Genomic DNA, 27,547 nt, shown 5'->3' with positions numbered 1-27,547 from the left:
ACCAGAGGCGAGATGGAAGAGGCGGGGGTGGGAGCCGCCACAGTGTCCAGAAGAGAGTCCATTTCTCCTGTAAAGGGCGAGTCGCTCCTGCTGGGGCCCGGAGGGGAGCAAAGGAGCTGCGGGGGGTTCCGGAAGAGGAAGGACCCCTCCCCGCTCCGGTGGGGACCGCGGCGGGGCCAGGCTTACCTTTCAGCGGTCCCCTCCATGTGTCCAACCCCAGCCTCGGCCACCATGTCGTACCAGACCCCTCTGGGCACCTCAATGCCTCACGCCAGCTGCCTAGACCTGTGGAGGGAAAAGAATGACCAGCTAGTTCGACAAGCCAAGGTAACACGGTTGCTGGGACCCTCGCTTACCAGAAAGGGGGTTTCCGGTGGATTTACCACAACTGATGGGGAGGGATTGAGTTTGGCTTCCCCCATCAGGAGCCAGAAATGACTGGAGAATGTCATCCCTTGACACTGTTGCAAGGGGAGAAATAAGGATTGATCCTCAGTGATACCTCATCCCACATCTGTTAGGTGGCTCAGGACTCGGGTCTGTCTCTGAGGCGACAGCAGTTGGCTCAAGATGCACTGGAAGGGTTCAGGGGACTCCTCCGTAGTCTGCGGGGTAAGTAGGATACTCCTCAGGATGGTCAGTTACCTTCCCCCACAGCTAGAGACCAGTTCCTGTTCTGCATTTCTGGAACTGAGAAAAATCCTCAGGAGCAGGGGATCCTATTTAAGTCACAGACAGGACTGGAGTGGAATTCACTTTGGTGCAGGTGAATCTCTTCGCCCCGTCACTCGCCCTTTCCAAACTGTGCAAATGGCCATTTTGGTTGGGGTGAGGTGATCTTTGGGTTTGGATCTTATTTGGGGAATCTTTCTGCAGGGAGTGGTCTGTGAGATCAACTTGTGTTCCTCCAGGGCTCCCTGCAGCTGTACCTGTTCTCCCCTTGGAATTGACTGTTACCTGCAATTTCATTACCCTGAGAGCGAGCCTGGCCCAGGGTTTCACTGAGGACCAGGCACAGGATATCCAACAGGGCCTGGAGAGAGGTGAGGGCCAGAGATTGCTTTCCATTTCCCTGCCAGACTGTCTGGGTTTAAGTACGTGCAAAGGGGATATAAGGAGCAATAAAATTTGTCACCTCCATGGAGAGAGTTGCTATTCTCTTATCCTCCAGGTGCTCCTCAGACCAGGAGCACTTTTGTGACCTTTGGGCTCCTGCAGAAAGAGAAAAGCAGACATGAGGTCCCAACCTCAGCTGTATGTGTGTTCTCTACAGTGCTGGAGACCCAGAAGCAGTTGGGGCCCAGACTGGAATGTGGGCTCAGGGAGCTGTGGGACTCCGTTCTCCATTATTCCACCCTTCTCCTGGAGGTGCTCCCTGCCCTTCACCACCTGGCTGGCCTGCAGGCTGCCGTCTGGCTAAGCACTGACTGTTTGGGGGACTTGACCTTCTTGCTGCAGACCTTGAATGGCAACCAGGTAATTTGGGAAGTAACCTGGATCTAAGGGTCTCTTCTCTCACCTGTCTCAGTGGCAGTAGCATCATTTTGTGCTGGAAAGGCTGCTGGGTTGGTGGTTAGAAGACCTGGATTCTCTCTGGGACTCTTGGTGACATTGCTCTGGTTGGTCCTTTACTGGGATTCTCTTGAGTGGTAGTTTGTTTTTGTTTTGTTTCTAAGATTTATTTATTTGTTTGAGAGAAAGAGAGAGGGAGCACGTGCATGGGGCAGGGCATAGGAAGAGGGAGAGAATCTCAAACAGACTCAAGCGTAGAGCCGGATGTGGGGCTCGACCTTACAACCCTGAGATCATAATCTGAGCCAAAGTCAAGAATCTGACACTTAACCAACCCAGCCACCCAGGCGCCTCTTGAGTGTTTTTTAAATTGCTTAATGATCTTGGACAGGGTTAGGGCTTTTACTGACCTTGCTGAAGTCATCTCCCAGCTTCAGTCTTCTCATCAATAACCCACACATCGTTGTTGCCCTGAGTCCTCTGGGCTCATACTGAATGAGGAGGCACACTAGAACAGATCATCAGTGCCCCAAGGTTTTCTTCCTCCCTTTATCCTCGCCCCATAGCTATCTGTATCTTAAAACTGAGGGAACAGGAATCAGGAGGACCCTTGATTTCAAGGTCCAGTCAGGATAGACTGAGATAGGAGAGGAGAAGTGGTTTATAGGCTTAGAGCCTCTGATCACCCTTCTTTCCTCAGAGTGAGGCCTCTGAGAATCTGCTGCTGCTTCTGAAAACTTGGAGCCCCCCAGCTGAGGAGTCAGATGCTCCATTGACCCTCCAAGATGCCCGGGGCTTAAGGGATATCCTTCTTACAGCTTCTGCCTATCGCCAAGGTCAGCTAGCAGTCTTACTCATCCCTTCCTCCACACTCCCTGTCTTAAGGGGTCCTTTGGCTCAAACCTTCCCTGTCATGTTCCATTCAGCTCAGTGGAGCTTCTCTGTACTTCTTGTTACCTATCATCCCCCTGCCCTATGGGCTTCTTTAAGTTTAAACCCTGAATTGACCTTAGGCCTCCAGGAGCTGATCACAGGAAGCCTCCCCAGGGCACTGAGCAGCCTGCAAGAAGCAGCCTCAGGTCTATGTCCACGGCCTGTGTTGGTCCAGGTGTACACGGCTCTGGGGACCTGTCTCCGTAAAATGGTAAAGACAGTCCTAGGGTGGGTTGGAGAAATTATGGGTGTTATAGACAGCTTTCTGCTTCATGAGGATAGCTGAGGCTTGTGTCCTCTCAACCTTCTAGGGCAATCCACAAAGAGCTCTGCTGTACTTGGCTGCAGCCTTGAAAGGGGGATCAACATGGGGTCCCCTGCTTCTGGAGGCCTCTAGGCTGTATCGGCAACTGGGGAACACAGCAGCAGAGCTGGAGAGTCTGGAGCTGTTGGTTGAGGTAAGGGACTGAAGATACAGGGATTGCTGAAGTGTTTGTGTTAGGGAGACTAATCAAATTGTAAATAGAAGGAAATAGGGCTCCCAAAGATTAAAGATATACTTTTTTCTTTTTGTCCCTTTTAGGCCTTGAATGTCACTCATAGTTCTGAAGCCCCTCAGCTTTTCATTGAAGTAGAGTTACTACTCCCCAGACCTCACCCAGCCTCACCCCTTCATTGTGGCACACAGAGCCAGGCCAAGTACTTGCTAGCAAGCCGATGCTTACAGGTGGGAAGGTGAGGTTCCACTGCCTTGCTCATCTGAGCTCCTCTTCCCATTTCTGATGCCTTCCCTGGGGTGTGATTCTGCTTCTGTTCTTGCACGTCAGCTGTGTGGACGAGTCAGTGGTAGGACATAGGTTTCCACTCCTTGACCTTCTGCCTTATTGCTAGACCTGAACTTAAGACTCTTCACCCAGGCACTAAACTCTTGTATCTTTAAAGCTCTGAAATCAATCGCTTCTTGGCCTTTTGGCTAAGATCAAGTGTAAAACTCTGAAATCTCCTCCCAAATCCGTTCTGTAAGGAGGGTAGCTCCATATTGAGCTAGGATTGGAGCCCCAAGCTCCCATTCTCCCTACTCCCCAGGGACCTTGAGCATCCTTTCGTTAGTTTAGAGCCCTTGGAGGACCCTGCTAAGGGCCTAAGGTGAAGCTCATAGGCTATGACTTCTCAGGGCAGAGGATGCTGCAGAGCATTACTTGGACCTACTGGCTCTGGTGCTGGATGGCTCAGAATCAAAGGTGGGTATGTCTTCAAGATTCTCTGTAATGGGGTGAGAGGGTTGGAGTCTCCTCTGGGTAGAACAGGACTGTTGTTTTCTCTTTCTTCTCCTATTCTGTCTGTCCAAGCTGGAAGGCCAGACCAGGAAGGTTCTCGAGCAAAAGGTCCAGGGTAGCAAGCAATGGGTGGTCTCTGTGGTACCGGAGCCTGGTGAAGAGGTTGGGGATGGTGACTAATGTCACTTTAAGACACTGTGTCCTCTTCCCACCCCAGTTCTTCCCCCCGCCTTCCCCTCCAGGGCCTTGTATGCCTGAGGTGTTCTTAGAGGCAGCTGCAGCACTGATCCAGGCTGGCCGAGCCCAGGATGCCTTGACTGTATGTGAGGAGCTGCTCAGCCGCACGTCATCTCTGCTTCCCAAGATGCCCCAGATGAGGGAAGATGCCAGAAAAGGAGCCAAAGAGTCACCACACTGCCCATCCTGGGTCTCTGCGACCTACTTGCTTCAGGGTCAAGCCTGGATGCAGCTGGGGGCCCCAAAAGAGGCAATTAGTGAATTTAGCCGGTGAGCTCAGGAAGCCAACCAGAATCCTAGGGGAAGTGTGGAGGGATAATTTGTTGATTGGGACCTGAGTGAGCTCCATTCTTACCAACTCACCCCAGAGTTTCTGAGGTTGACTCTTCCTCACCCCTATTCTGTGTCCCACTTCAGGTGCCTTGAGCTGCTTTTCCGGACCACACCTAAGGATGAAGAACAAGGTGATCTAGACTCTCAATTTTCCTCTTCCGTCCTGGAAGGGGAGGGGTGGTAAATGTGTTGCCTTTCCATGCATCCTAGCCTACCAGGAGACTTAAAAAAAAAGCGGGGGGGGGGGGGAATCCAGACATAAGAAGAGAAGGAGGAGTACTTGGGATTCTATAGTACTAGGTACCTGTGTAGCAGGGACACACTTTTTGACTTTGGGGTGGTCCCCAGGGCCTGCTTCCAATGGTGAGAAGGGGTGTGTATCAGATGTGGCACTACAACAGCTTCGGGCAGCTGCCCTGATTAGTCGTGGACTTCAGTGGGTGGCCATTGGCCAAGATACCAAAGCCCTACAGGACTTCCTCCTCAGTGTGCAAATGTGCCCAGGTATGTATATTTGCATGATATCATCTATGCCCAGATGTACAAGGACAGAGAGGGCCATCTGGGAGGTACTTGGGGATCAGTGGAAGAGTGATGTTCCCAGATAGAAGAGGATGAATGGGGTTGTACCGTATATACCTAGGGATATACCCAGGCTTGAAGACATTTGCAAGTGTGTGTGAAGGCTCTCTGGAGTTCTTCAGTCTTTCCAGTATCCTCAGACACAAAGACCACAACTATGCTGGGAGTATGCTGGGGAGAAGCAGAGTCAGCTGAGCCCTTTTTCTTGGGCGGGCAGTACCCGGGAATAGGAATGGTTGGGAATGGAACCTCCTGGTTCCATGTGTGACTGTAGAAAAGATACTTTCCTGCTCTAAGCCTCTGTTTCTCCTTTTATAAAATGCTTAAGGCTGTGTCAGGTTCTAAGCCTTTCTACTTTGGGGTGGGGCTACAGGTAATCAAGATGCTTCCTTTCACCTGCTTCAGACTCTGAGGAGTATGGATCGGAGGGATGAGGCCACTGCTCTCTGGTGGAGGCTAAAGGCCCAAACAGAGTTGCCACAGGAGAATGCTGCATGGTGAGGCTGAGGCCTGCGGGGTTGGGGCTGAGGGCAGTTGGCATCCTGGAGTCCTTGAGTCTGTTGGGGGTGGTAATGAATGAAAGGGATGGAGTGGCTGCCTATCCTTCACCCTCAGACGTCACTCTTTTTGCTCTTCAGGTCTCTTCCCCTGTACCTAGAAACCTATCTGGACTGGATTCATTCCCCTGACCGTGAGACCCTTCTTGAGGAGTTTCAGACATCTCTGCCGGAGCCTTGTGATCTGTAGCTGCCACATTTTAAAGAGCCTGAGCTGGGGCTCCAGTGGACCATTTCTCTGTGGGGAGGGCTTTCTGCTTTACCATTCTTGAGGAATGTGGGTGAAATGGATCATTCCTGTATAAGTCTGGCATTGGAGAAGTTGGTAGGAGTCCTGCAAAATTTGGCCTAGTTACTGCCATTCTGGTTCCTTTGCCACCAAAAGGCATTAACTTTGCTTATGACACCTTTTTTCCTGTATTCCTGTTAATCGTGTTGAGTAAAATGCATATTTATCTCTTGTTTGCCTACTACATATACTTGAATGGGAAGGTCACAGCTGTCTGATTCAGTTGAGTGCTGGTTATCTAAGATGCCCTCTCCCAACATCATCTACCTTATGAGATTGAGTTCTGGGTATAAGAAAGAGCCACAGGAATCCTTGCAGTGGCTTTGGTTCTTTCTGTTGCCTAAAAGCCAGAGTCTCAAAGCCCAGGATCCTGTGCAAGGTCACAGAATGAGTGGAGCTGGGTCTGGAAGGTGGTCTGGGTAGACCTCTCAGGACAAGGGCAAACATTTGATTCTTAGAGGGGAGGGACAAGCAGATCTCTGAGTCTCTAAGTGACTCCCTACCCCTATCCCAAATTCTAGAAATTTGGGATTTGACTGTCTCAGTCAACCCTGTCTGTGTGGATAGGAGGTGAAGGGTGAATTAATATAATCGGCATGATACCAGATCTGTTTATTGAATTTAGTCAGGGCTAGCTGGCATTTGGGGCCCAAGGACTTCAAGTCTCAGCATGCATTTTCTTGCTGCTTTGGGTTCTATTGAATCTACTGGGTTCTGTGGTTGCCTTTAGACTCCTTTTTGGACTTGAGTGCCTTTTTGGACTTGACTCCTCTAGCCATTAATATAAATACCCAGTGGTAAGAGGAAGCATGTACCTCCAAGCTCTGAGGAACTGTAAAGCCTATGGGATTAGGGTTACCAGAGGGTGCCACAAGAATAGGGTGGAGTGGATTAAAAGCTGGGGTGCTAGTCAAAGGGTTCAGAGTAGGCATGGCTCCAGCCAGCGTTTTGAAGAAGCCAGGAGAAGGTTTAGGGTGGATCCTTAGGTTTGGGAAGAAAATGGTGTGTAGGTTATCACTGCAACAGGACTAGACTAATACAAGGGTTCAATCCATTGTCCAGGTTCTTTAGCAGGGTAAGATCAGGAGCCAATGAACTGGAGCCAAGTGGGAGAGTCCGCCTCCCAGGGATTAAAGGCTCTTTTTTTCGCCCGTCGATCTGGCCCCATCCTTTTCGCTGATTGGTCGCAAATTCCAATCCGTCGAGGAAGCGTAGCGCTGCGGCCAATTGACGTGGCGTTACTAGGCGTGTTGCATCCCTGAGGCGGGAGCCAGGCCGCAAGCGAATTTCCTGATTGGCTCTGGTCGGCGGGTTGCTGGGGAGAGGCGCGGAGAGGCGGGAGGGAGTCCCCAGGCCAGGCGCTGATTGGCTGAGGTGAGAGCACCTCTCCTTCCGATGATTCGGCTCTTCTGGGTTCAGTCTCAGCGCAGCGTCTGCAGCCGTCGTTTGAGTCGTCGCTGCCGCTGCCCCCTCCCGGATTCGGAGCCAGTGTATACCGCCCGCCCACCGCCTCGGTGCCGCTAGAAGGAAACGAGAAGGAGGCCGCCTGCGGGTTTGTCGCCGCAGCTCGCCCCCTGCCCGGGAGAGCCGAGCCCCGGCCCAGTCCGTCGCCTGCCACCCCTCGTAGCCGTTAGCCGCGGGCCGCCACAGCCGCCGGGGAGAGGCGCGCGCCATGGCCTCTGGAACTGAGTGAGTGTGTGCGCGCGCCCGCCCGCCCGCTGCGGGTGCGCGCACCTGGGGACTCGCCGCGCTGGGTAGGCCCGGCGGGGCCTGGCCGTGGGCGCGTCTAAGAGGTGGAGGCAGGGAAGGAGGGAGACAGGGAAAGTAGAAGGGGGGCGATGAGGGGCCGCGGTCCGGTCTGGGCCTGGCTGCGCTGCCGCGCGCCCCCTAGGCCGGGCTTGCGTTGGGCCTGGGTCGGGGCCTGGGCCAGATCGTGCTGTGTCATGCAGGCCCGGCCGGCCTGATTGGCTCCCTGGGAACGGCTGTCCCGTTCTTGTGAGGTCTGCGGTCCACATGGCCGGCGCGGAGCCCCAGGGCCTTAGGGCGCCCACCTGCGATCAGGTCTGCTATCCACGGAAGGCCTTTGGTCCCCGGAGGGAGCAGGCCCCGTGGGCCTGACGCCCTAACTGGGCCCGGTGGGCGTGGACTTTGGGCCACGTGAAGGCCTTAGGAGCTGGGAGACAGGCGGAGGCCGGAACGGGGAACGGGGAAGACTCGGCGAGCTTAGGGAAGCTCACCACGGCTTTTTCGGAGCTGGGTCGGCCTGTCCCTTGGTTGACATCCTCACGACCTGAGTAGTGAGGGGCTGTTAGGGAGAGGGCGGGCTCCAGGTTTCTGGCCTTCGTAGTTTGTGTTGGTTGTTCACATGATAAAGCTTAGTTTTCCTTAATGTTAGGAAGTGGGGGCGGGAAGTAGGAACTTTCTCTACTGTTTCGGGCGTTTGCTAAAGTTCGAATCTCAGTTGGTAATTTGCGGGCCTTCCTCGATATCAGCCTTTGTGATGAGAAGGTTAGAGTTGCCCTAACTCTTTGAACACACACGCTCCTTTCTCCAAACCGCTCTGTTGAGAAATCTTGGGTCGTCAATTCCTCAGGAAAGCATCAGACAAGAGATGACCTCCTCAACCCCTCTGCCCATTATATTTAGAATCAAGAGCTTTAGATACTGAAAAAGAAAAAGAAAAAAAAAGCCATCCTGTGGAAACTCTTAATGCAAATCACTTTCCTGACTTGAAGAGAATTAAGTTTTTTGAGGTGTGTTTCTTTTTTTTTTTTGTTTCTAAACTGAGATGAAGTATTACTTGGGTGTCTTTAAAAGGACCATTACTTATTAATATTTACTCTCTTAGGTTATTTAGTCAGTCATTTATTTTCAAGACTAAAAATAAGAATTCAAAATTCTTGGAACCTGGCATCATAGATGGTTTCTAACCTTTAGGTCATCTTGATGACTCTTACCTGAATTCCCTCCAAGTCCCCTGTGGCCCATTGGAGTTCTGGAAAGGGCCTGACTCATGCAGAAGACAATGGGGGATGTCCCCAAAGAGCCTCCAGGACTGCTGTTGGCCCACCATCAGGCTGAAGCTCTCTTTTAGAGGTTACTTCCTTTGATCTTAGTAGATAGATAGGGAAGTAAAGGTCTTTACCTTAAGAGAAGGACATACTGCTCATCTCCATTGCCAGGGTCAGGAATGGTAGGCAGTTAAGTTTTCCTAGACTGCAGCTTTGGGGTTAAAATATAAACTGTGATGACTAGAGGCTTCTGGCAATTTTATTTTTCTCTAGCCCCAGTATCCACAGATTAAACAGGAAGGTGGGCAGTCTTTGGAAGGTATTTTGATGTGTGGGAGAGAGGGAGAGTTGATGGGATGGAATTGCCTTCAGCTGCCATATTGACAATACTTGTTCTCCAGCGTGTTGATAAGCATTGGAAGAGTCTGCAGGCTATGCAGCATTGTGCGCAGAGTGCTACATTTTTAGGTTGAGGAGGCAAGTTTAAGCTGAGAAAACTCCACTCTTAGAAATCAGTTTTAAGGTGATGATTAAAGACGCAGCCTATGTGAGAGGATCAGCAGATTTGCTAGATGAATGGGATTTGTATTTCTGTTGGGTATATCAGGACCAAAAGATGGAGAAACCGCACAACGCCCTCGCTGGTATTCTGGAATATAGGCATCTTTTTTTTCTTGCAAGTTGTGAAGATACATCCAACACAGGAGGGTGTCTGGCCTGTAATGTATGCTTGCTAATTTGTTAACTGAAGGAATAATTAATGGGAAAGATTCCTTTTTATTTCTTCATTTTCTCCGTTTTCTGGTCTCCCTGTTTTGGTTAATGTTCAGGTTTTCCTGAGCCTTAGTAAAAGAGGATAGCTTTTCAAAGGGAAAGCCCACTGAGTCTAGTTACTGAAGATTGAAGAAGAGGTAGGTAAAAAGTTGGTATGAAGTGAATAATCTTCAAGGAAATGATTGAAACTATTTAGAGGGCTTAAACTGAGCTTAGACTCAGGCAGCCTTGATTTGGGTGAGGGATTTGGATTTGCTCCATGTCTCAGCATTTCTTGGTTTTGACTTTTTGAGCCAAAATTGTGGAATTGTATGTCTTTGCAGCGATTTGTGAAGCTGTTGAGCTTGGCCGTCTTTTTGAAGGTTTCATATCTGTTAGTTGAGTTGTTTTGATTTCCCCAAATATCATGGTCTTTATGCTTGGCATTTCTGTGATATATCAAATGCTCTGGCATTCAGCTGGTTTAGCCAGTAAGGACAGTAGTGCTAATGATTTTGCTTCATTGTCCCCAGGCTTGCTTGGTGGGACTTGGGGCTTCGCTGAGCCCTACAGGAAGTTGTCTTGCTCACTTCATTCTCCAAGAAGGTTAGCAAAGAAAGAGCTTATGCTTTGTTCTGCAGTGCTAATCATTGTGACCATTAATACCATGTGCCAGGCATTGTGTTGAACATTTTACATTCATTATCTCACTTAAGACAATAATCCTCTAAGATAGGTACTACTGTGTTCACCTCTCTACAAATGAGGACATCAACTTCCAGAGAGGTTAAGTAACTTGCCCAAGATCACAATTAAGCAGTGGCAGGGTTGGGATTCAGACCTAGCAGGTCTTACTGCGAGCCCCTTCTCCTAATCGCTGTCTCATATTAAGACTATTGTCATTTCTCTAATTGTTATTTAGCCTCTACATCTATTTAGTCTTCTCAGGCCATAGTTTCCTGACTCTGGGGCAAGATCACTCACTTGGGGCCTTTACGGCTAGGATACCAGTGCTCAGAATACCAAGAGCTGCTGGAATGGGAACTGTATGTGCTAAATGTTACTCTATATGACCTTAGCTGAATATCTTTTATCTCACCTTCTCTGGTTTAGGGACAGCTTCATTTATCCACTATTTCTTTCCTAAGTGTGAGTTTTAATGACTGGTGGGGACCTTGGGACTGGAGTATGTTATTGGGACTAACTTCATTTTCTTTCTAGTTCAAAAGGTGATGACTTATCAACAGCCATTCTTAAACAGAAGAACCGTCCCAATCGGTTAATTGTTGATGAAGCCATCAATGAGGACAACAGTGTGGTGTCTTTGTCCCAGGTAAGTTGGGTCCAAGGTCTGATCTTTCCTCATTGCACTTAACCTGAGGGCTTTTCCCAGGTTTCTTTCCTCGGTTTTTTTGTTGGTTTGTTTTTTGGTTTTTTTTTTGCAGTGACTGCAGATAGAGCAGGGTTTACTGGGTATTCTGGCTTCCAGGGCTGCTGCTTACCCCCTGGCCCAGTGACCCAAAGCCCTTAACCTTCTTTTCTCAGCCCAAGATGGATGAGCTGCAGTTGTTCCGAGGTGACACAGTGTTGCTGAAAGGAAAAAAGAGGAGGGAAGCTGTGTGCATTGTGCTTTCTGATGACACATGTTCCGATGAGAAGATTCGAATGAATAGAGTTGTTCGGAACAACCTTCGCGTACACCTAGGAGATGTCATCAGGTGTGTGTGGGGTTCTTGTCCCCTCAGGGATGGGAGGCCAGAGACAGCCTGAATTATAGACAGGACCCCAGCGAAGTCCTTGGCAGCTACACAAAGCAGAAGCCTCCTAGCCGTGGGAAGACTTACTATAGCAAGACTGTCTAGGTTTTGTTTCTTCCTCCCTGGGACTTCAGAATTTACTTCTGCTGACCCTTGGGACAAATTGGATTTCTATGACTTTCATGATGCCTGTCTTCCTTCCTTCCTTCTTTCCTTCCTTTCTTTCTTTGCCAGAGGTATAATTTGTCACATGCTAGACACTGGTTTAGGATGCCATTTGAGGGTGTGTGTCTATAAAATGATCTCACTGTTATGTTGAAATAATGGCTTGTGTTGGGGCCAGAATGAGGTGGAAGTGTGGGCACAGAGGGTGGACTCTGAGTAAATTTTTTTTAAGGATCCAAGTTAATATAGGAGGGAGGCATAGTTTGAGTCAGACCCCTGAATAGCTTCAGTTGGAGTGATTTTGGACTTAACTTTAGGCAAGAGGCTTCCCCGTTTTGGAGTCATCATTAGCCACTGCTGTTCAACCACCTGTCATCTGGCCAGGAACATCTCAGACTTCTGATTATTTTTCATGGATTCTAGGTTTCATGTAGCCTTCTTCCTAGAGGTGCTTAGTCACTTGGTCAAGATGCTCTGATCACTTGGCTGAGATGATTTTTTTCAGTTTTATTTCTTTGATCCTGACACTTGTCTGAGGCCTCCCTTTGTAATATTGGATTACTGATATAGACTAGGTCATCTTTGGATATCTCTCACTAAAGACCCTTCCTCCTGTTTTATTTTGGGGGCTTTACATGTGTGGGTCTTCCTTTTGGCTTGCTGTTGAGGAGTGAGCAGCTCCAGTAGCTTCTTCTAATGGCTCCTACTACTACCCACCTGAGTATGACTTGTCTTAGTTCTACTTGGCTGCTCCTTTGTCCTCACTCTCACACTAAAGTCCTGCCTCTCTTCACCTAAAGCCATCCCTGCCTTTTCTCTTTCGCTCACCATCAGCTCTCTGTGCCAGGCTCTTTCGGACACCCAGTGCTTGGGGCTGCAGTGTGGTTGGTAATGTGGAGTCTGCTTGTCATCCTCAGCATCCAGCCGTGCCCTGATGTGAAGTACGGCAAACGTATCCATGTGCTACCCATCGATGACACGGTGGAAGGCATCACTGGCAATCTCTTCGAGGTATACCTTAAGCCATACTTCCTGGAAGCTTATCGACCCATCCGGAAAGGTGAGAGATAATTTAGTGACTGAGTTTAAGGACTGAGTTGGTTGTAGGGCTATCTAGGAGTAAACCTTGGATTGTCTTTATCTCATTCTCATATATGTGTGCTTATGTATATATTCTGCACACATAAGCATGCTTATGTGTGCAGAATATATATATATATTTCTACCTTCCCCCTGCCCCGTTTTCCTACTTCCACTCCCTGTTTCAGTAGAGTAATCTATCTTCTTTTGTCCCAGGAGGAGGACTTGGGCACTTTTGCTTGTGTCCCAGTCCAAAGTGTATTTAATATTTAGCATATCCTGACCATTGGTGGTGGTTGTAAAAGCTTGGTTACTTATAGCCCAGAAGTCAAAAACCTTATGGGATTTAGGCCAGAGGCTAAAACCTGATGTACAAGAAAACCCATAAGGTTTTGTTCAGCGTCCTTGAGTGGCAGTGGGACTCTTCACAGCTTAGCTTTTTCCTTTTGCCTGATGCTTAATAAAGTGGAGGTGGGAAGGGAAAGGAGCAATATCTAATGAATTTGGTTTTTTAGACTCCAGGTACTGATGAGGAATTCTCACTTGCTCTGGTATTTGATTTCTCTGACTTCACTTGTGCTGATTGCTCTCACAGGAGACATTTTCCTTGTCCGGGGTGGAATGCGTGCTGTAGAGTTCAAAGTAGTGGAGACAGATCCCAGCCCTTACTGCATTGTTGCTCCAGACACAGTGATCCACTGTGAAGGGGAGCCTATCAAACGAGAGGTGAGTTCTCTCCTTCATTCCAGTACCCGGTTGCATAATTACAAAAGTGGAGCAGTCATGTGATAACTACTAAAATTGGGTGGGTGCTCTTTGGGATGCCTGGGTGGCTTGGTCCGTTAAGCGTCTGACTCTTGATTTCAACTCAGGTTATGATCTCAGGGTTGTGAGATCAAGCCCCGCTTTGGGCTCTGTGCTAGGTATGGAGCCTGGTTAAGATTTTCTCTTTCCTGGGGTGCCTGGGTGGCTCAGGTGGTTAAGCATCTGCCTTCCGCTCAGGTCATGATCCCAGAGTCCTGGGATCAAGCCCCGCATCAGGCTCCCTGCTCAGCTTCTCCCTCTCCCACTCCCCTTGCTTGTGTTCCTGCTCTCTGTGTCTCTCTCTGTGTCAAATAATTAAATAAAATCTTTAAAAACAACAACAAAAAAGATTCTCTCTTTCCCTTTCCTTCTCCCCCAACCAAAAAAAAAATTAAAATAAAGTAAAACTGGATGCTCTTTGGAACTAAGCTCCTTTCCAGAGGTGGGAAAGTTTCTCAACTATTCATTTTCAGACCTGTGTGTTTCTTAGAGGTATGTGATACCAGTGATTTTTTTTTTTAAGATTTTATTTATTTATTTGACAAAGACCACAAGCAGGCAGAGAGAAGGGGCGGGAGCAGGTCCCCCACAGAGCAGGGAGCCCGATGTGGGGCTTGATCCCCGGACCCTGAGATCATGACCTGAGCTGAAGGCAGAGGCTTAACCCACCGGGCCACCCAGGCACCCTGATACCGGTGATTTTTAAGATCTAGATTATTTGGGATGCCTGGGTTGCTCAGTCAGTTAAGCGTCTGCCTTCAGCTCAAGTCATGATCTCAGGGTTCTGGGATCAAGTCTCACATTGGGCTCCTTGCTCAGCGGGGAGCCTGCTTCTCTCTCTGCCTGCCACTCCCCCTGTTTGTGTGCTCTCTCTGATAAATAAAATCTTTAAAATAAAATAAAATCTAGATTGAACCCGAAAGATTTTAAGTAGTTAGAATAATTTTTGTAGAAGTGATATTGATGATGGCATCCAGACTTCTGCCTGTTTCCCAGAGTTTCCAGCTTTAGGTCTATGGGGGAGCCCTTACCAGTAATAATACTAAGGATAGTAGTGTGAAAGGGAAAGGCTGTGCTACAAATCTTTGCTTTGGGATTTTTAGAGTTGTTCTTTGAGTCAGGATCCCCTTAGAGGAAATCCTAGAATAGATTTCTCTACACTAGATTATAGAAGGTTTAGAGAAACTCAACTTTTGCTGTTACTAATATCCTGCCTTCTTTTTTCTTTGTCTCTATATCCAGGATGAGGAAGAATCCTTGAATGAAGTAGGCTATGATGACATTGGTGGCTGCAGAAAACAGCTGGCTCAGATAAAGGAGATGGTAGAGCTACCCCTCAGACATCCTGCCCTCTTTAAGGCAATTGGTGTTAAGGTAAGCATCCTGGGCCTCGGGAGACATAATCTCGGCTGGTGACTAATGTAGAATCAGGTAGGTCCATTCTTTGTTACATGTCTTTTTTTTTTTTTTTTTTTTAAACAGTCCTTTAAAAATGTAAAAAACCATTGTTATCTCATGGACCCTATAAAAACAAGTATCATAGTTTGCCAGCTTGTTTATAATAGTATCACCTAACAATAGAAGAACTTTCAGGAAATTTGCAATGTGAAGGAAGGGTCCTGAATCCAAAACATTTGAGAACTGCAGATCTACAATGTAACTTCCTAACCATTTGCATATTATGGGACACACTGAAGATGAAATTACCCCTTTATCTAGTATGTACCATACAAATAATTTTATCTTTCGTGTGGGCATTTCCCATATGCAGCCTGTGAATGAGGCCACTTAGGTGGCTAAGCTAGTCCTGGCCCTTGTCCGTCCAAAGTCAAGCCCTTGACCTAGTGGCCTCTTGTTATTTTGTAGTCCAGGATCTTCAGACTTAGCCACATTAGAGTTTCTTAGGTGGTTCCTGTGCTCTGAGTCTTGTATGCAATGTATGTCATTAATGTCATAAACGTCAGTTTTCTGACTGTATTTTCTCTGCTAATAAGAGGAATGAGTGAGTATGATCTGAAGTAAACTGTTTTCCTAGCAGTTAATGCTGAGAGTTTATTTTTATTGATGTCAGCGTCAAGCTCTGATTCTCACCCTCTCTAGATAGAGCCACAGTCAAACCATTTTAGAGTGGGTGGGGTTGGGAGAAGATAGGACTCTGAACCTAAATATATCCTCTGTACTGGTCCTCAGCCTCCTCGGGGAATCCTGCTGTATGGACCTCCTGGGACTGGGAAGACCCTAATTGCCCGAGCTGTGGCAAATGAGACTGGAGCCTTCTTCTTCTTGATCAATGGTAGGAAACTTGATTCACCTTTGTTTGGCTGGACCATACTCTGAGTTGAGCATGATCCAGGTTCATGAGCTGGAGAACTCACGGGCGTTTATTTCCACACATGCCCTCGTGTATATTTCATCATCTTTCTACTGCTAGGGTACATTATGGACAGATAAGCAACAAGGGGAAGGTATTGTACTCTGGTGCCCCCAATTTATCCCCCTTAAGAAAGATTGTGGAAAGGCTGAAGGCATTTAGAGGGAGCAAGTTAGAAGGAGAACTCAAATTTTGTCTGCAAATTTATTTGAGAGGTTTTGGGGGAAGACTGGCTGAGATCATCTGGCTCCTTGAGAATGATAGAGGTCTAACTGATATGCTGCTTCTGCTCTGGCCAGAAGTCCCAGAGCATGTGCTCTCGTCTTGACATTTAGAGCTTGACTGTGAGATAGGTGTTGTGAGTTCCTTGGCTTCCCTTCAGCCTAGATTGGTGGCTGTCCTGGGATAGTGTCTGGTAGAGTCTCTGAGAAAGTAGGCAGAGGTTACCACATTTTCATACAGTGCCTGTCTCTGGGCTGGGCAGATAAGAGATGATTTCTTTTAGGATTGAAGAAGGATACCGTTTTGTCATTGTTTGAATTCTGTATCCTTTCAGGTCCTGAGATCATGAGCAAGTTGGCTGGTGAGTCTGAGAGCAACCTTCGTAAAGCCTTTGAGGAGGCTGAGAAGAATGCTCCTGCTATCATCTTCATTGATGAACTAGATGCCATCGCTCCCAAAAGAGAGAAAGTAGGAACTTATCCGAGGGGATAGTGGGGGTTGAAAGGTCCTCACTTCACTTCTGACCAGACATCCTGTCCTGACAGACCCACGGGGAGGTGGAACGGCGTATTGTATCACAGTTGTTGACCCTCATGGATGGTCTAAAGCAGAGAGCACATGTGATTGTAATGGCAGCAACAAACAGACCCAATAGCATTGACCCAGCCCTTCGGCGATTTGGTAAGGACCCCAGATTTCTTTCAACCCTCCTCTTGCTCAAAGGGAGACTATAGCTTTACTGAGCTGAATCTCTTTGATCCCATGCCTGTCCTTCATTTAATCTGAGGATTTCTTGAAGCTCCTTGCAGTGATAGGGCCTGGGGTCCTTTCCCCTATTCTGTGTCCTGTCTAGGGTGACCGGCCATTGTGGTTTGCCTGAGACTGAGGAGTTTCCCAGGACATGGAACTATCAGTTCCAGGACAGTCCTGGACAGACAGGGATGGTTGGTCACCTGAGACTTGTCCCTTCTTCCCTCTGGACCAGAAATGAGCCCTGTCTGTGTTCACACACTGTCCCACAGGTCGCTTTGACAGGGAGGTAGATATTGGAATCCCTGACGCTACAGGACGCTTGGAAATTCTTCAGATCCATACCAAGAACATGAAGCTGGCAGACGATGTGGACCTGGAGCAGGTGGAGTGATGAAAAGGGCTGGCCCTGAGTTATGATACCTGTTCCCTGGGCAGTTAAAGTGAACATAAGCTTAAGATGTAAAGAGACTGATTTTGATTCTTGGACAGGGGAAAGGAAGTGATCTGAGATTAAATCCAGGAAACTGGAGCTGGCGTATTTCTCTGTTGACACCACATTAGAGTAAACCACAACTTTGAGGTTAGCTTTATTTCCAGGCCCCAAATCTAGGCTTGACTACTTAAAACCCAGCCATGAAAGAACTGCTAGTATGTGTTCAGGGAAATGGGAGGACCCAGAGATAGGAGTATCGGGAAGGGGCCAGGATTCTGTAGTCTCTGAGCCTCCTAAGGCAGCTAGGTCTTACAGAGTAGTAAGTAGGTCTTTTCTCTGCAGGTCGCCAATGAGACTCATGGGCATGTGGGTGCTGACTTAGCAGCCCTGTGCTCGGAAGCTGCTCTTCAAGCTATCCGCAAGAAGATGGACCTCATTGACTTAGAGGATGAGACTATTGATGCTGAAGTCATGAACTCTCTGGCAGTTACTATGGATGACTTCCGGGTAAGGACTGCACCCCCATCTCAGGTATACACACATGCATTTTGACCTTTCCATTGGTAAATCTCATCCCCAGTTTTTCTTTTTAGTGGGCCCTGAGCCAGAGCAATCCATCAGCACTGAGGGAAACTGTGGTGGAGGTACCACAGGTGACCTGGGAGGACATCGGGGGCCTGGAAGATGTCAAACGTGAGCTTCAGGAGCTGGTCCAGGTAGGGTAACTGCTCCAGAGTGAGTCACTGCTTCAATATATTGTAGGTGGCTTGGGGTGTTAGTGGTTGAGTTCAAGAATTGTGAGAGCATAATTCATGAACCTGCTATTCTCATTTTATAGGCACCAAGGACCCTGCCCCTAGAGAACCAGATTTTACACCATGGGAGGGATGCTGCTCTTTGGTTAGGTTTGTTTCAGACTATGGGGGTATGCCAAACCATCTTTCCTTTTCTTCCTAGTATCCTGTGGAGCATCCAGACAAATTCCTCAAGTTTGGCATGACACCGTCCAAGGGAGTACTCTTCTATGGACCTCCTGGCTGTGGGAAAACCTTGCTGGCCAAAGCCATTGCTAATGAGTGCCAGGCCAACTTCATCTCCATCAAGGGTCCTGAGCTGCTCACCATGTGGTTTGGAGAGTCTGAAGCCAATGTCAGGGAAATCTTTGACAAGGTGAGCTACAAGCAGTTGAGCAGTTGGGAGAATTGAAGCCATCTTGTTCTGGAGCAGTGAAGATCACTTTAATTTCCTTTCCTTCTCAGGTCTGAGAGACCCAGTTATGTTAATGTTTGAGTCCATGTATCTCTCCCATAGGCCCGCCAAGCTGCCCCCTGTGTACTGTTCTTTGATGAGCTGGATTCAATTGCCAAGGCCCGTGGTGGCAACATTGGAGATGGTGGTGGGGCTGCAGACCGAGTCATCAACCAGATCCTGACAGAAATGGATGGCATGTCTACAAAAAAGAATGTGTTTATTATCGGCGCTACCAATCGACCTGACATTATTGATCCTGCTATCCTGCGACCTGGCCGCCTTGATCAGCTCATCTATATTCCTCTTCCTGATGAGAAGTCCCGTGTTGCCATCCTCAAGGCCAACCTGCGCAAGTCTCCAGTTGCCAAGGCAGGTGCAAGGGCATTGGTGATAAGGGATTTCTGTGAGTGATCAGCCCAGTATGGAGTTCAGTTCCTGGAAAAGATTCCATTGGGGGAAATCCATTGGGGTTAGGGATGTCAGGGGAAGATGGAAGATTTGAAGGTATTAATACAATTCGTAATCAGGAGTAAAACAGTGGCGGAAGATGGCACAGACTAATATTAGGAGTGCTTGGGTGACTCAGAGATCAGTGTATTGCAGGGGACGAGAGGCTAAATGGTAAGGTAGCTCTGTTGCTTCTTTTAGGATGTGGATTTGGAGTTCCTGGCTAAGATGACGAATGGCTTCTCTGGAGCTGACCTGACAGAAATTTGCCAGCGTGCTTGCAAGCTGGCCATCCGTGAATCTATCGAGAGTGAAATTAGGCGAGAACGGGAGAGGCAGACCAATCCATCTGCCATGGTGAGTTTGCATCTTTTCCCCGTATGTGCCAGTTGTGGGGAGCCGGGGCAATCTCTACCATGCTCAGAGTTAAGAGTTGTAAGGTTTTGAAAAGACACCCGATAAATGCCCTGTTAGTTGGACATCAGAGAGAATATGGAGTATTAATCTCTTCAGTCTGGAATTGTAAAAGCTGAGGAGAGATGCATAGTCTAGACTGTATGCTCAGCCTGAAGTAGGCTCTGTGAAGGAAATCAAAATATGATTGTGCACATAAACAAATAGAGCAGGGTTTAGAACCTAGGATCCACGGGCCTGTGTTCCTTGGTGGTCCATGGACCTCCTGAAATTAAATGCAGAATTTGGGGTGTGTATGTAAGCTTCATAAAGATAGGAAATCTATATAATCTTGTATGTTTCCTAGTGTATTTTGGCACTGTGTTAGAGACTTCATAAATGAATAAATGAATGAATGAAAAACTTTACCTTTTGTAGGAGTTCTGAGATACTCCTTCTCTCCTGTAGAAGCTTAGAAACTATTGATATACTTAATTCTGTGGAGCAGTCCCTTATGTCACAGCAATCAGAGTGGCTTCTTAGTGGAAGAGCTAGAGTTTGAGCTGGGTTATGAAGGGAGACTGTAAAGGCTAAGGAATAAGGAAATAAGTAGCCCAAATAACTGGCGCAAGGAATAGGATTGCAGGAATTGGGGGAACCTGGATAGATTTAAGAGGGCATATGTTACTGGAAGTGAGACCATGAGGTAAGGGGTCATCTGGATGTGGTAAGTGCTGAAAGTCATTTATCTTTTTAAAATTTAGGTGGTTTCGGTTTATTTTTAGAAACTTTATTTTATTTTATTTTTTTAAAGATTTTTATTTATTTATTTCACAGACAGAGATCACAAGTAGGCAGAGAGGCAGGCAGAGAGAGAGGGAGAAGCAGGCTCCCTGCCGAGCAGAGAGCCTGATGCGGGGCTTGATCCCAGGACCCTGGGATCATGACCCGAGCCGAAGGCAGAGGCTTTAACCCACTGAGCCACCCAGGTGCCCCTAGAAACTTTATTTTTAAAATTTAGCTTTATTGAGATATGATTCACATGTAGTAAAAGTCATCCTTTTTATATATACTGTGTCTGTGCATCTTAACAAATGTATTTAAGTTCTATAGCTATTATCACAGTTTAGATAAATTTCTGCCCTAGAAAGTTCCCTCATGCCACTTAAGTACTACAGCTTCTTCTTCTTCTTTTTTTTTTTTTTTAAAGATTTTATTTATTTATTTGACAGAGATCACAAGTAGGCAGAGAGGCAGGAAGAGAGAGAGGAGGAAGCAGGCTCCCTTCTGAGCAGAGAGCCCGATGCGGGACTCGATCCCAGGACCCTGAGATCATGACCTGAGCCGAAGGCAGAGGCTTAACCCACTGAGCCACCCAGGCACCCCCAGCTGCTTCTTTTTACCCTAAGCCCTTGGCAACCACTAACATGATTTTGTTGCCACAGTTGGGCTTTTTCCAGAATGCACTGATGGGTTTTTAAACAGGGCACTGACTCAATTTTAGGAAGATTGGCCATTCAACTTACTCGGTTTGGATTAGAGGAGATAGTAAGGGAGGGGAGTGTCCAGGAAGGCCAGGGAAGGAATTCGGGCTGGACTTTTAGCCCTGGTGGTCTGTGTTTACCAACCTTATAGGAGGTAGAAGAAGATGATCCAGTGCCTGAGATCCGCCGAGATCACTTTGAGGAAGCCATGCGCTTTGCCCGCCGTTCTGTCAGTGATAATGACATCCGGAAGTATGAGATGTTTGCTCAGACCCTTCAGCAGAGTCGGGGCTTTGGCAGCTTCAGGTAATTCATTACAGTGGGCAGTTCTTAAGTTGTTTTCGGGTAATTATACAACCAGGGTTGTGGAAATCCTAAGGAGGCTGGAGGGTTAGTTGTGAAAATCCTACACAGGCCCTATCCTAACTCTCTTTTTTGGCTCTGCTTTTGTGCATACAGATTCCCTTCGGGAAACCAGGGTGGAGCTGGCCCCAGTCAGGGCAGTGGAGGCGGCACAGGTGGCAGTGTGTACACGGAAGACAATGATGATGATCTGTATGGCTAAGTGGTGCTGGCCAGCATGCAGCGAGCTGGCCTGGCTGGACCTTGTTCCCTGAGGGTGGGGGCGTTTGCCCAGGAGGGACCAGGGGTGTGCCCATGGCCTGCTCCATTCCTCAGTCTGAACAGTTCAGCTACAGTCAGACTCTGGACAGGGGGTTTCTGTTGCAAAAAAATACAAACAAAAGAGATAAAATAAAAGCGATTTTCATTTGGGAGGCAGAGAGTGAATTACCAACAGGGAATTGGGCCTTGGGCCTACGCCATTTCTGTTGTAGTTTGGGGCAATGCAGGAGACCTGTGTGGGTGTGAACCAAGGCACCACCGCCACTCCCCACAGGAAAGCATCTGCACTTCACTCAGTGCTACCCAAGCCCTCCCTTCTTCCTTCTACCCAGCCTGGGCAGGAGGTTGAAGGGCCACAGTTGCTGGGTGTTTATATAGAGAGTAGGTTGATTTTATTTTACATGCTTTTGAGTTAATGTTGGAAAACTAATCACAAGCAGTTTCTAAACCAAAAATGACATGTTGTAAAAGGACAATAAACGTTGGGTCAAAATGGAGCCTGAGTCCTGGCCCCTGTGCCTGCTTCTTTTCCTGGGAAGGGCCTTGGGCTATCCCTTACTGTCAAGGCCCTCTTCAAATGTAAAAATTAAAGATTGCACCCTCTTTCCCCTTCTGATTTACTGTAGTATGAACTGCCACCTTGCCCCATGTCTGTATCATCACTGAGTAGTATTGCTGGGGAGGGGGTGCAGCCTGCCTGATGGAGCTCCAGTTGTGTTTGATGTGGATGGAAAGGTTAAGCCTGCAGAGCTCTCTTTTTTTCCTGGCCAATGACTGATTTGGGCTGCCCTCCAAAAATCTTAAGGGTTGCAGAAAGAGAATCTCTGTCTGAGGTGGATGTTGTTTATATGCATCTGAAAGTCCTAAACGTTGATGCTCTGGTTGAGGATTACTAATTATGTCCACCTTTATGTAATTTGTGTTATAAAAAAATGGTTTTTTTTTCCTAATATAAAATTCTAGTATTGGATGTGTTTTTTTCCTAAACTTAACATCCTCCTCTGCTCACCCTTTTCAGGTGATTGCTTGCATAGTCTTGTCCATGTCCAGGTATAGAATATCGTTTTTGTTCAGCGGGTACCAACATAATCACTTAATGCTTTTGGGATCAGTACTGTGATGCCTTACCTAGAGAGAAGTATGGTGCAGAAAAAATAATCCCCAGTCAGCTTTTTATTGGTCTTCCTAGTACTTACACCAGTCGCTGGTACGGATTACAAAGATAGATAATCTACAAGGACAAGATTATTTTATTGGCTGATGGAACTGGGGCATTTTGAATTCGTGTGCTGTGAAATAGAGGTTTTTGGACGTTGGAGATGGAGTTGACTCTTCCTCATTCTCCATACTTTCTCTGCCACATTCTGTCTTTCATCCTCTTCTGGTTTTCCCACCATTTACGTGTCCTGATGGCTAGCCTTCAGTCTTATTTCCACTTTGAACATTGTCATTCTGTCATCCATACGGCTCATCACCGGGTTGGCAGCCTAACTTCATTGTGGGCCAAAGACACAATCTTCTGGGGAAAAGACATTTGGTTGGTGCCTCTGCATCAAGCTATAGGATCAGATTAGAAGACAAGTGATATTTTCTTGCAAAATATTGGTACTGGTTGATATGTGAGAAATTTGAGTTGGAATGATTGTTTTGCTTTTACATGTCACACAAAGTGTTTTTGTAGAAGACAGATGGAGCTCTATAGATCCTTTAGGAAAAACCAGGGAACAAGACTTACAGTGAGAGAGGGCCCTGGTTCTGGTTTTGGCACTGGAGCTTATAGCAGTGTAGCTTTGAACAAGGCACTTCATTCTTCTGGGGCCTCTGATAGGTAAAGTGGTTGACAGTGCTTTGCAAACTATAGAAAGCAGTGTGAGGAACTGTCAACTTACACCTGCAGACACCTGCATACCTAAACCAAGAGGCAAATCATATAGGCAGTCCCATTTTTTCCTTCCAGTGTTCATAGAAAGAAATTGGATTTTACAGTTTTACTATAGCTAATAGCTTCTTTCATAGGATAGGTGCTATAGTTTGGAGGTGGATTTCTAACCAAGAATATGGCATGAAACAGACTATAGAGGAGCAACAGTATACTGCAGATGGAAAAGCAAAGATGAAACTATAAACCCAATATCTTAAGATATATTTGTTTTTATTGTTTTTTTTTAAGGAGGCTCCACACCCAGCATGGAGCCCAACACAGGGCTTGAACTCATTACCCTGAGATCAAGACCTGAGTTGAAATCAAGAGTCAGATATTTAACCAACTGAACTACCCAGCACCCCAGGATATATTTGGATTCAAGATACTGATCTTAAAAGTTGCCGTGAAAATCTAGTCACAATGCCTGTGAGAACACAGGTCTGCCAGTTGTTAATTCAGCTGAACTGAGCCAAATGTTAATGGTTTGTTATTCTTTTCCACCAAGGGTTTAAAAAGATATGCATAGACTCATGAAATGCCCCTGTGACAAGTAGAAATTAAGAATTGCATTGTGTTCGGGGTGCTTGACTGGCTCAGTTGGTAGAGCATGCAACTCTTGATCTCAGGATTGAGTTCAAGTCCCATAGTCAGCATGGAACCTACCTAAAATTAACAAAAAATTAAAAATTAAAGAATTGCAATGGCTTTGAGATTATTTGGGAGGTGGGGGCAGTAGTTGGGAAGAGGGAAAATATCTTCAGTTCCACTCCTGGCCAGCAGGTGGTGAGTTCTGGGCTAAGACCCTCTGGACAAGTTTAGGCTAAATAAAGCTTTGGAACAGAAGAGTGACAGGAGGCGGAGGAACAGCATGTACTGTCTGTTTTTGTCAACTGTATATATGGAATAGAGGGAATATTGTGGAATGAAAAGTTTAGCAGTGGATTGGGAATGTGGATTTGACCTCATAGAACCTCAGCTTCTTTTTTAGGGGCTTGATAGCCGTACTATAAGCAAACTGGTGCTGTCAACAAGGTACAGATTATGTGGCTGCAAAGAGGGGGAAACCATACCAAGATAGGAGAATCAGAAGGCCCTAGAGGTAGTCTGAGCTGGACGTTAAAGGAATGTGGGAGACTTGACACGGAGAGCAATTTCAGCAAAAGGCACAAAAGTCAGGAAATACAGAGCATGCTTAAGAAGCATCAGGTTGACTAGCAAGGGAGTGTATTTGGAAAGGTCAGCCACATCATGAAGAACCTTAAATTCTAGGAATGAAGTTTCTTTATTTTTTAAAAGATTTTAAGTACTCTACACCCAACATGGGGCTTGAACTTAGCCCCCAAGATCAAGAGTTGCATGCTCTACTGACTGAGCGAGCCAGGTGCCCCAAGTGAAATTTATTTTTTATTTTATTTTTCCTGCCACATTTTTTTTTAAGATTTGTTTATTTGTTTTAGAGTGTGTGTGCATATGCACATATGCAGTGGCGGGGGCGGCGGCAGAGAGGGAGAGTAAGTCAGGCAGACTCCCTGCTGATTGCAGAGCCTGACAAGAGGCTTGATCCCGTGACCTCGAGATCATGACCTGAGCTAAAATTAAGAGATGCTTTATCGACTGAGCCACCCAGGTGCCTCCCCAAGTGAAGTTTATTTTTATTTCTTAAGATTTTACTTTTTTATTTGACAGAGCACAAGGAAGCAAAGTGGCAGGCAGAGGGAGAGAGAGAAGCAGACCTTCTGCTGACCAGGGAGCCTGATGCGGGGCTCGATCCCAGGACCCCGCAATCATGACCCGAGCTAAAGGCAGCCACTTAGCCAACTGAGCCACCCAGCCACCCCATGAAGTTCGTTTTTTTTTTTTTTTAAGATTTTATTTATTTATTTGACAGACAGAGATCACAAGTAGGCAGAGAGGCACACAGAAAGAGAGGAGGAAGCAGGCTCCCTGTTGAGCAGAGAGCCCGATGCGGGGCTCGATCCCAGGACCCTGGGATCATGACCTGAGCCGAAAGCAGAGGCTTTAACCCACTGAGCCACCCAGGTTCCCTGAAGTTCGTTTTAAAGTTGGGTTTTCTGGGCTGTTTAGGCAGGAAGTAACAGATTTCAGTGCTGGACAATTCACTTATTTTCCCCCCGTTTTTAATTGTGGCAAAAAAAAAATTCACTCAATTTCCAAGTGTACATAATATTGTCAGACATACGTGCATTGTGCATAGACAATTCACTTTATTTTTTTAAAGTAGTCATGCCCAGTGTGGGTGTTAAACTTACCACCTAGAGATCAAGAGTTGTACCCTCTACCAACAGCCAGGCACCTTGACAATTCACATTTTAAAAACTTTTTGTTTTTATAAAAGCAGTAATGTGTATTGTAGAATTTTAGAAAAATACAAGCAAATTTTATGGGGTACCAGGGTGGTGTGGTCTGTTGAGCATCTGACCCTTGGGTTTCAGCTCAGGCTGTGATCTCAGGGTTATGAGATGGAGCCCTGCATCCGCACTCAGTGCAGAGTCTGCTTAAGACTCTCCTCGGGGCGCCTGGGTGGTTCAGTGGGTTAAAGCCTCTGCCTTCGGCTCAGGTTATGATCTCAGGGTCCTGGGATCGAGCCCCACATCGGGCTCTCTGCTCCACAGGGAGGCTGCTTCCTCCTCTCTCTCTGCCTGCCCCTCTGCCTACTTGTGATCTCTGTCTGTCAAATAAATAAATAAAATCTTTAAAAAAAAAAATAGACTCTCCTTCTCCCTCTCTCCCTTCCTGTGTTCTCTCTCTAAAATAAATCTTTAAAAATACATATGAGCACATTTTTATTTTTATTTTTTTATGAGCACATTTTAAAAATCATCTTAATAATTGGTCTATTTAATTACATAAAAATTTTCAAGCTTGGTACGGTGAAAGTCACCTTAAATAAAATTAGAAATTAAGCTACAGATTGGGAGAAAATATTTGCAGCCTGCATAATAGGATAATATCTGTGGTAGGTAGGCCCTTCCAGGAGGTCCACACCTTAATTCCTGGAACCTATGAATATATTATTTTATCTGGCACAGGAATTAAACATTGCAGTTGAAATTAATGGTTGCTGAGTTTAAAATGGTTAGACTTCAAGATAGGAAGAGTATCTTGGATTATCCAAATGGAGCCAGTGTAATTACAGGTGTCCTTAAAAGTTGAAGAGGGAGGGGCGCCTGGATGGCTCAGTGGGTTAAAAAGCCTCTGCCTTCAGCTCAGGTCATGATCTCAGGGTCCTGGGATGTAGCCCCGCATCGGGCTTTCTGCTCAGCGGGGAGCCTGCTTCCTCCTCTCTCTTTCTGCCTGCTTCTCTGCCTACTTGTGATCTCTCTCTGTCAAATAAACAAAACAAAACAAAAAGTTGAAGAGGGAGGCAGAAGAGAGCAGAGTGGTAAGAACTTGACTTGGATTTGCTAGCTTTGAAGATGGAGGAAGACAGCCATTAGCCAAGGAATGTGGGCAGCTTCTAGAAGCTGGGAAAGACAAGGAATGAATTTTCAGTGCCTACAGAAATGAATGCAGCCCTGCCAACTTTGATTTCAGCTCCATGGGACATGTCAGACCTCTGACAAATTTGTGTTGTTTTGTGGTAAATTTGTTAGGGCAGCTGTAGAAAAATGGGTAAAGGTTATGAACAGGTAATTATAGAAAAAGTCCCCATGGCCTCTGAACATACAAAAGGGCACTTATTTTTATGTTCTTGGGGATAGATGAATTCAAAGAAATGGTCAGAAGTGTAGAGAACTTGTGGATCAAGTGGGTGAAGAAGGGGACTGTACCGAGGATCAAGAACAGCTGACTAGACTCAGACCAATTGTGTTCATGTGAATGGATATATTTTTCTTCTGTTCACTTGCTGTGAAGTTTTTCTCATGGGTAGCATTGGACTCTGTTCTGGCATTACAGTCTCCCCCTGTAGAGTAGGGATGTGTGGACTCCAGGCTGATGATCTGAAGGGTTTGAAAAGTTAATTAAGCCTGCAAAATCCTGAGCTCTCTACTTTTCTGATCCTGAGGTAGTACAGCTATAGCAGAAGTTAATAGGGAACTGACATTCTCAGTACCACAGACTCCAAAGATGACGTGAAAGGGATTGGTCTAGTTCACCTAGTTTATTAGGATTTCTTCTCCCCACCCCACAACTGGTTTGGCTTCAAATCTTAGGGTATTGGGTGCCAGTACTACCAGCCTTTCCTCTTAACGGTTTTGGTTGGCAGGGGCCATGGGTGCCCAGAAACTTGGCTAACATTCTTTGGAGACCCTTGGTTAGGGGAACCTGAGGTGTGGGGGAGGAGAAATGCTTTTCCATGTGGGCCCAAGGGCAGTGCTTAGAGTGTTGAGGGG

General features: G+C 46.8%; 2 protein-coding genes across 2 annotated transcripts; both read left to right on the top strand.

Moving 5' to 3' along the window:
• The first annotated feature begins 216 nt into the window (after window positions 1-216).
• Window positions 217-5,926, top strand: FANCG (FA complementation group G). The gene is made up of 14 exons (XM_080820543.1): window positions 217-327; window positions 522-612; window positions 912-1,043; window positions 1,274-1,476; window positions 2,213-2,348; window positions 2,526-2,656; window positions 2,757-2,903; window positions 3,029-3,180; window positions 3,620-3,686; window positions 3,940-4,229; window positions 4,377-4,423; window positions 4,641-4,796; window positions 5,248-5,371; window positions 5,513-5,926. The coding sequence occupies exons 1-14, from the start codon at window positions 232-234 to the stop codon at window positions 5,619-5,621; spliced, it is 1,881 nt and encodes a 626-aa protein (XP_080676669.1). The 5' UTR covers window positions 217-231; the 3' UTR covers window positions 5,622-5,926.
• A 1,154-nt stretch (window positions 5,927-7,080) lies between these two features.
• VCP (valosin containing protein) lies at window positions 7,081-21,765 on the top strand. The gene is made up of 17 exons (XM_080820542.1): window positions 7,081-7,409; window positions 10,706-10,817; window positions 11,030-11,202; window positions 12,324-12,466; window positions 13,082-13,212; window positions 14,533-14,664; window positions 15,481-15,583; window positions 16,218-16,351; window positions 16,429-16,564; window positions 16,906-17,018; window positions 17,412-17,576; window positions 17,663-17,785; window positions 18,027-18,239; window positions 18,381-18,689; window positions 18,969-19,124; window positions 20,796-20,950; window positions 21,104-21,765. The coding sequence occupies exons 1-17, from the start codon at window positions 7,393-7,395 to the stop codon at window positions 21,207-21,209; spliced, it is 2,421 nt and encodes an 806-aa protein (XP_080676668.1). The 5' UTR covers window positions 7,081-7,392; the 3' UTR covers window positions 21,210-21,765.
• Window positions 21,766-27,547: the final 5,782 nt, after the last annotated feature.

Source organism: Martes martes (assembly GCF_963455335.1).
Source record: "Martes martes genome assembly, chromosome: 12".
Taxonomy (NCBI): domain Eukaryota; kingdom Metazoa; phylum Chordata; class Mammalia; order Carnivora; family Mustelidae; genus Martes; species Martes martes.
The sequence above is the reverse complement of the archived record's forward strand: the minus strand, read 5'-3'. Positions and strand labels throughout refer to the sequence as shown.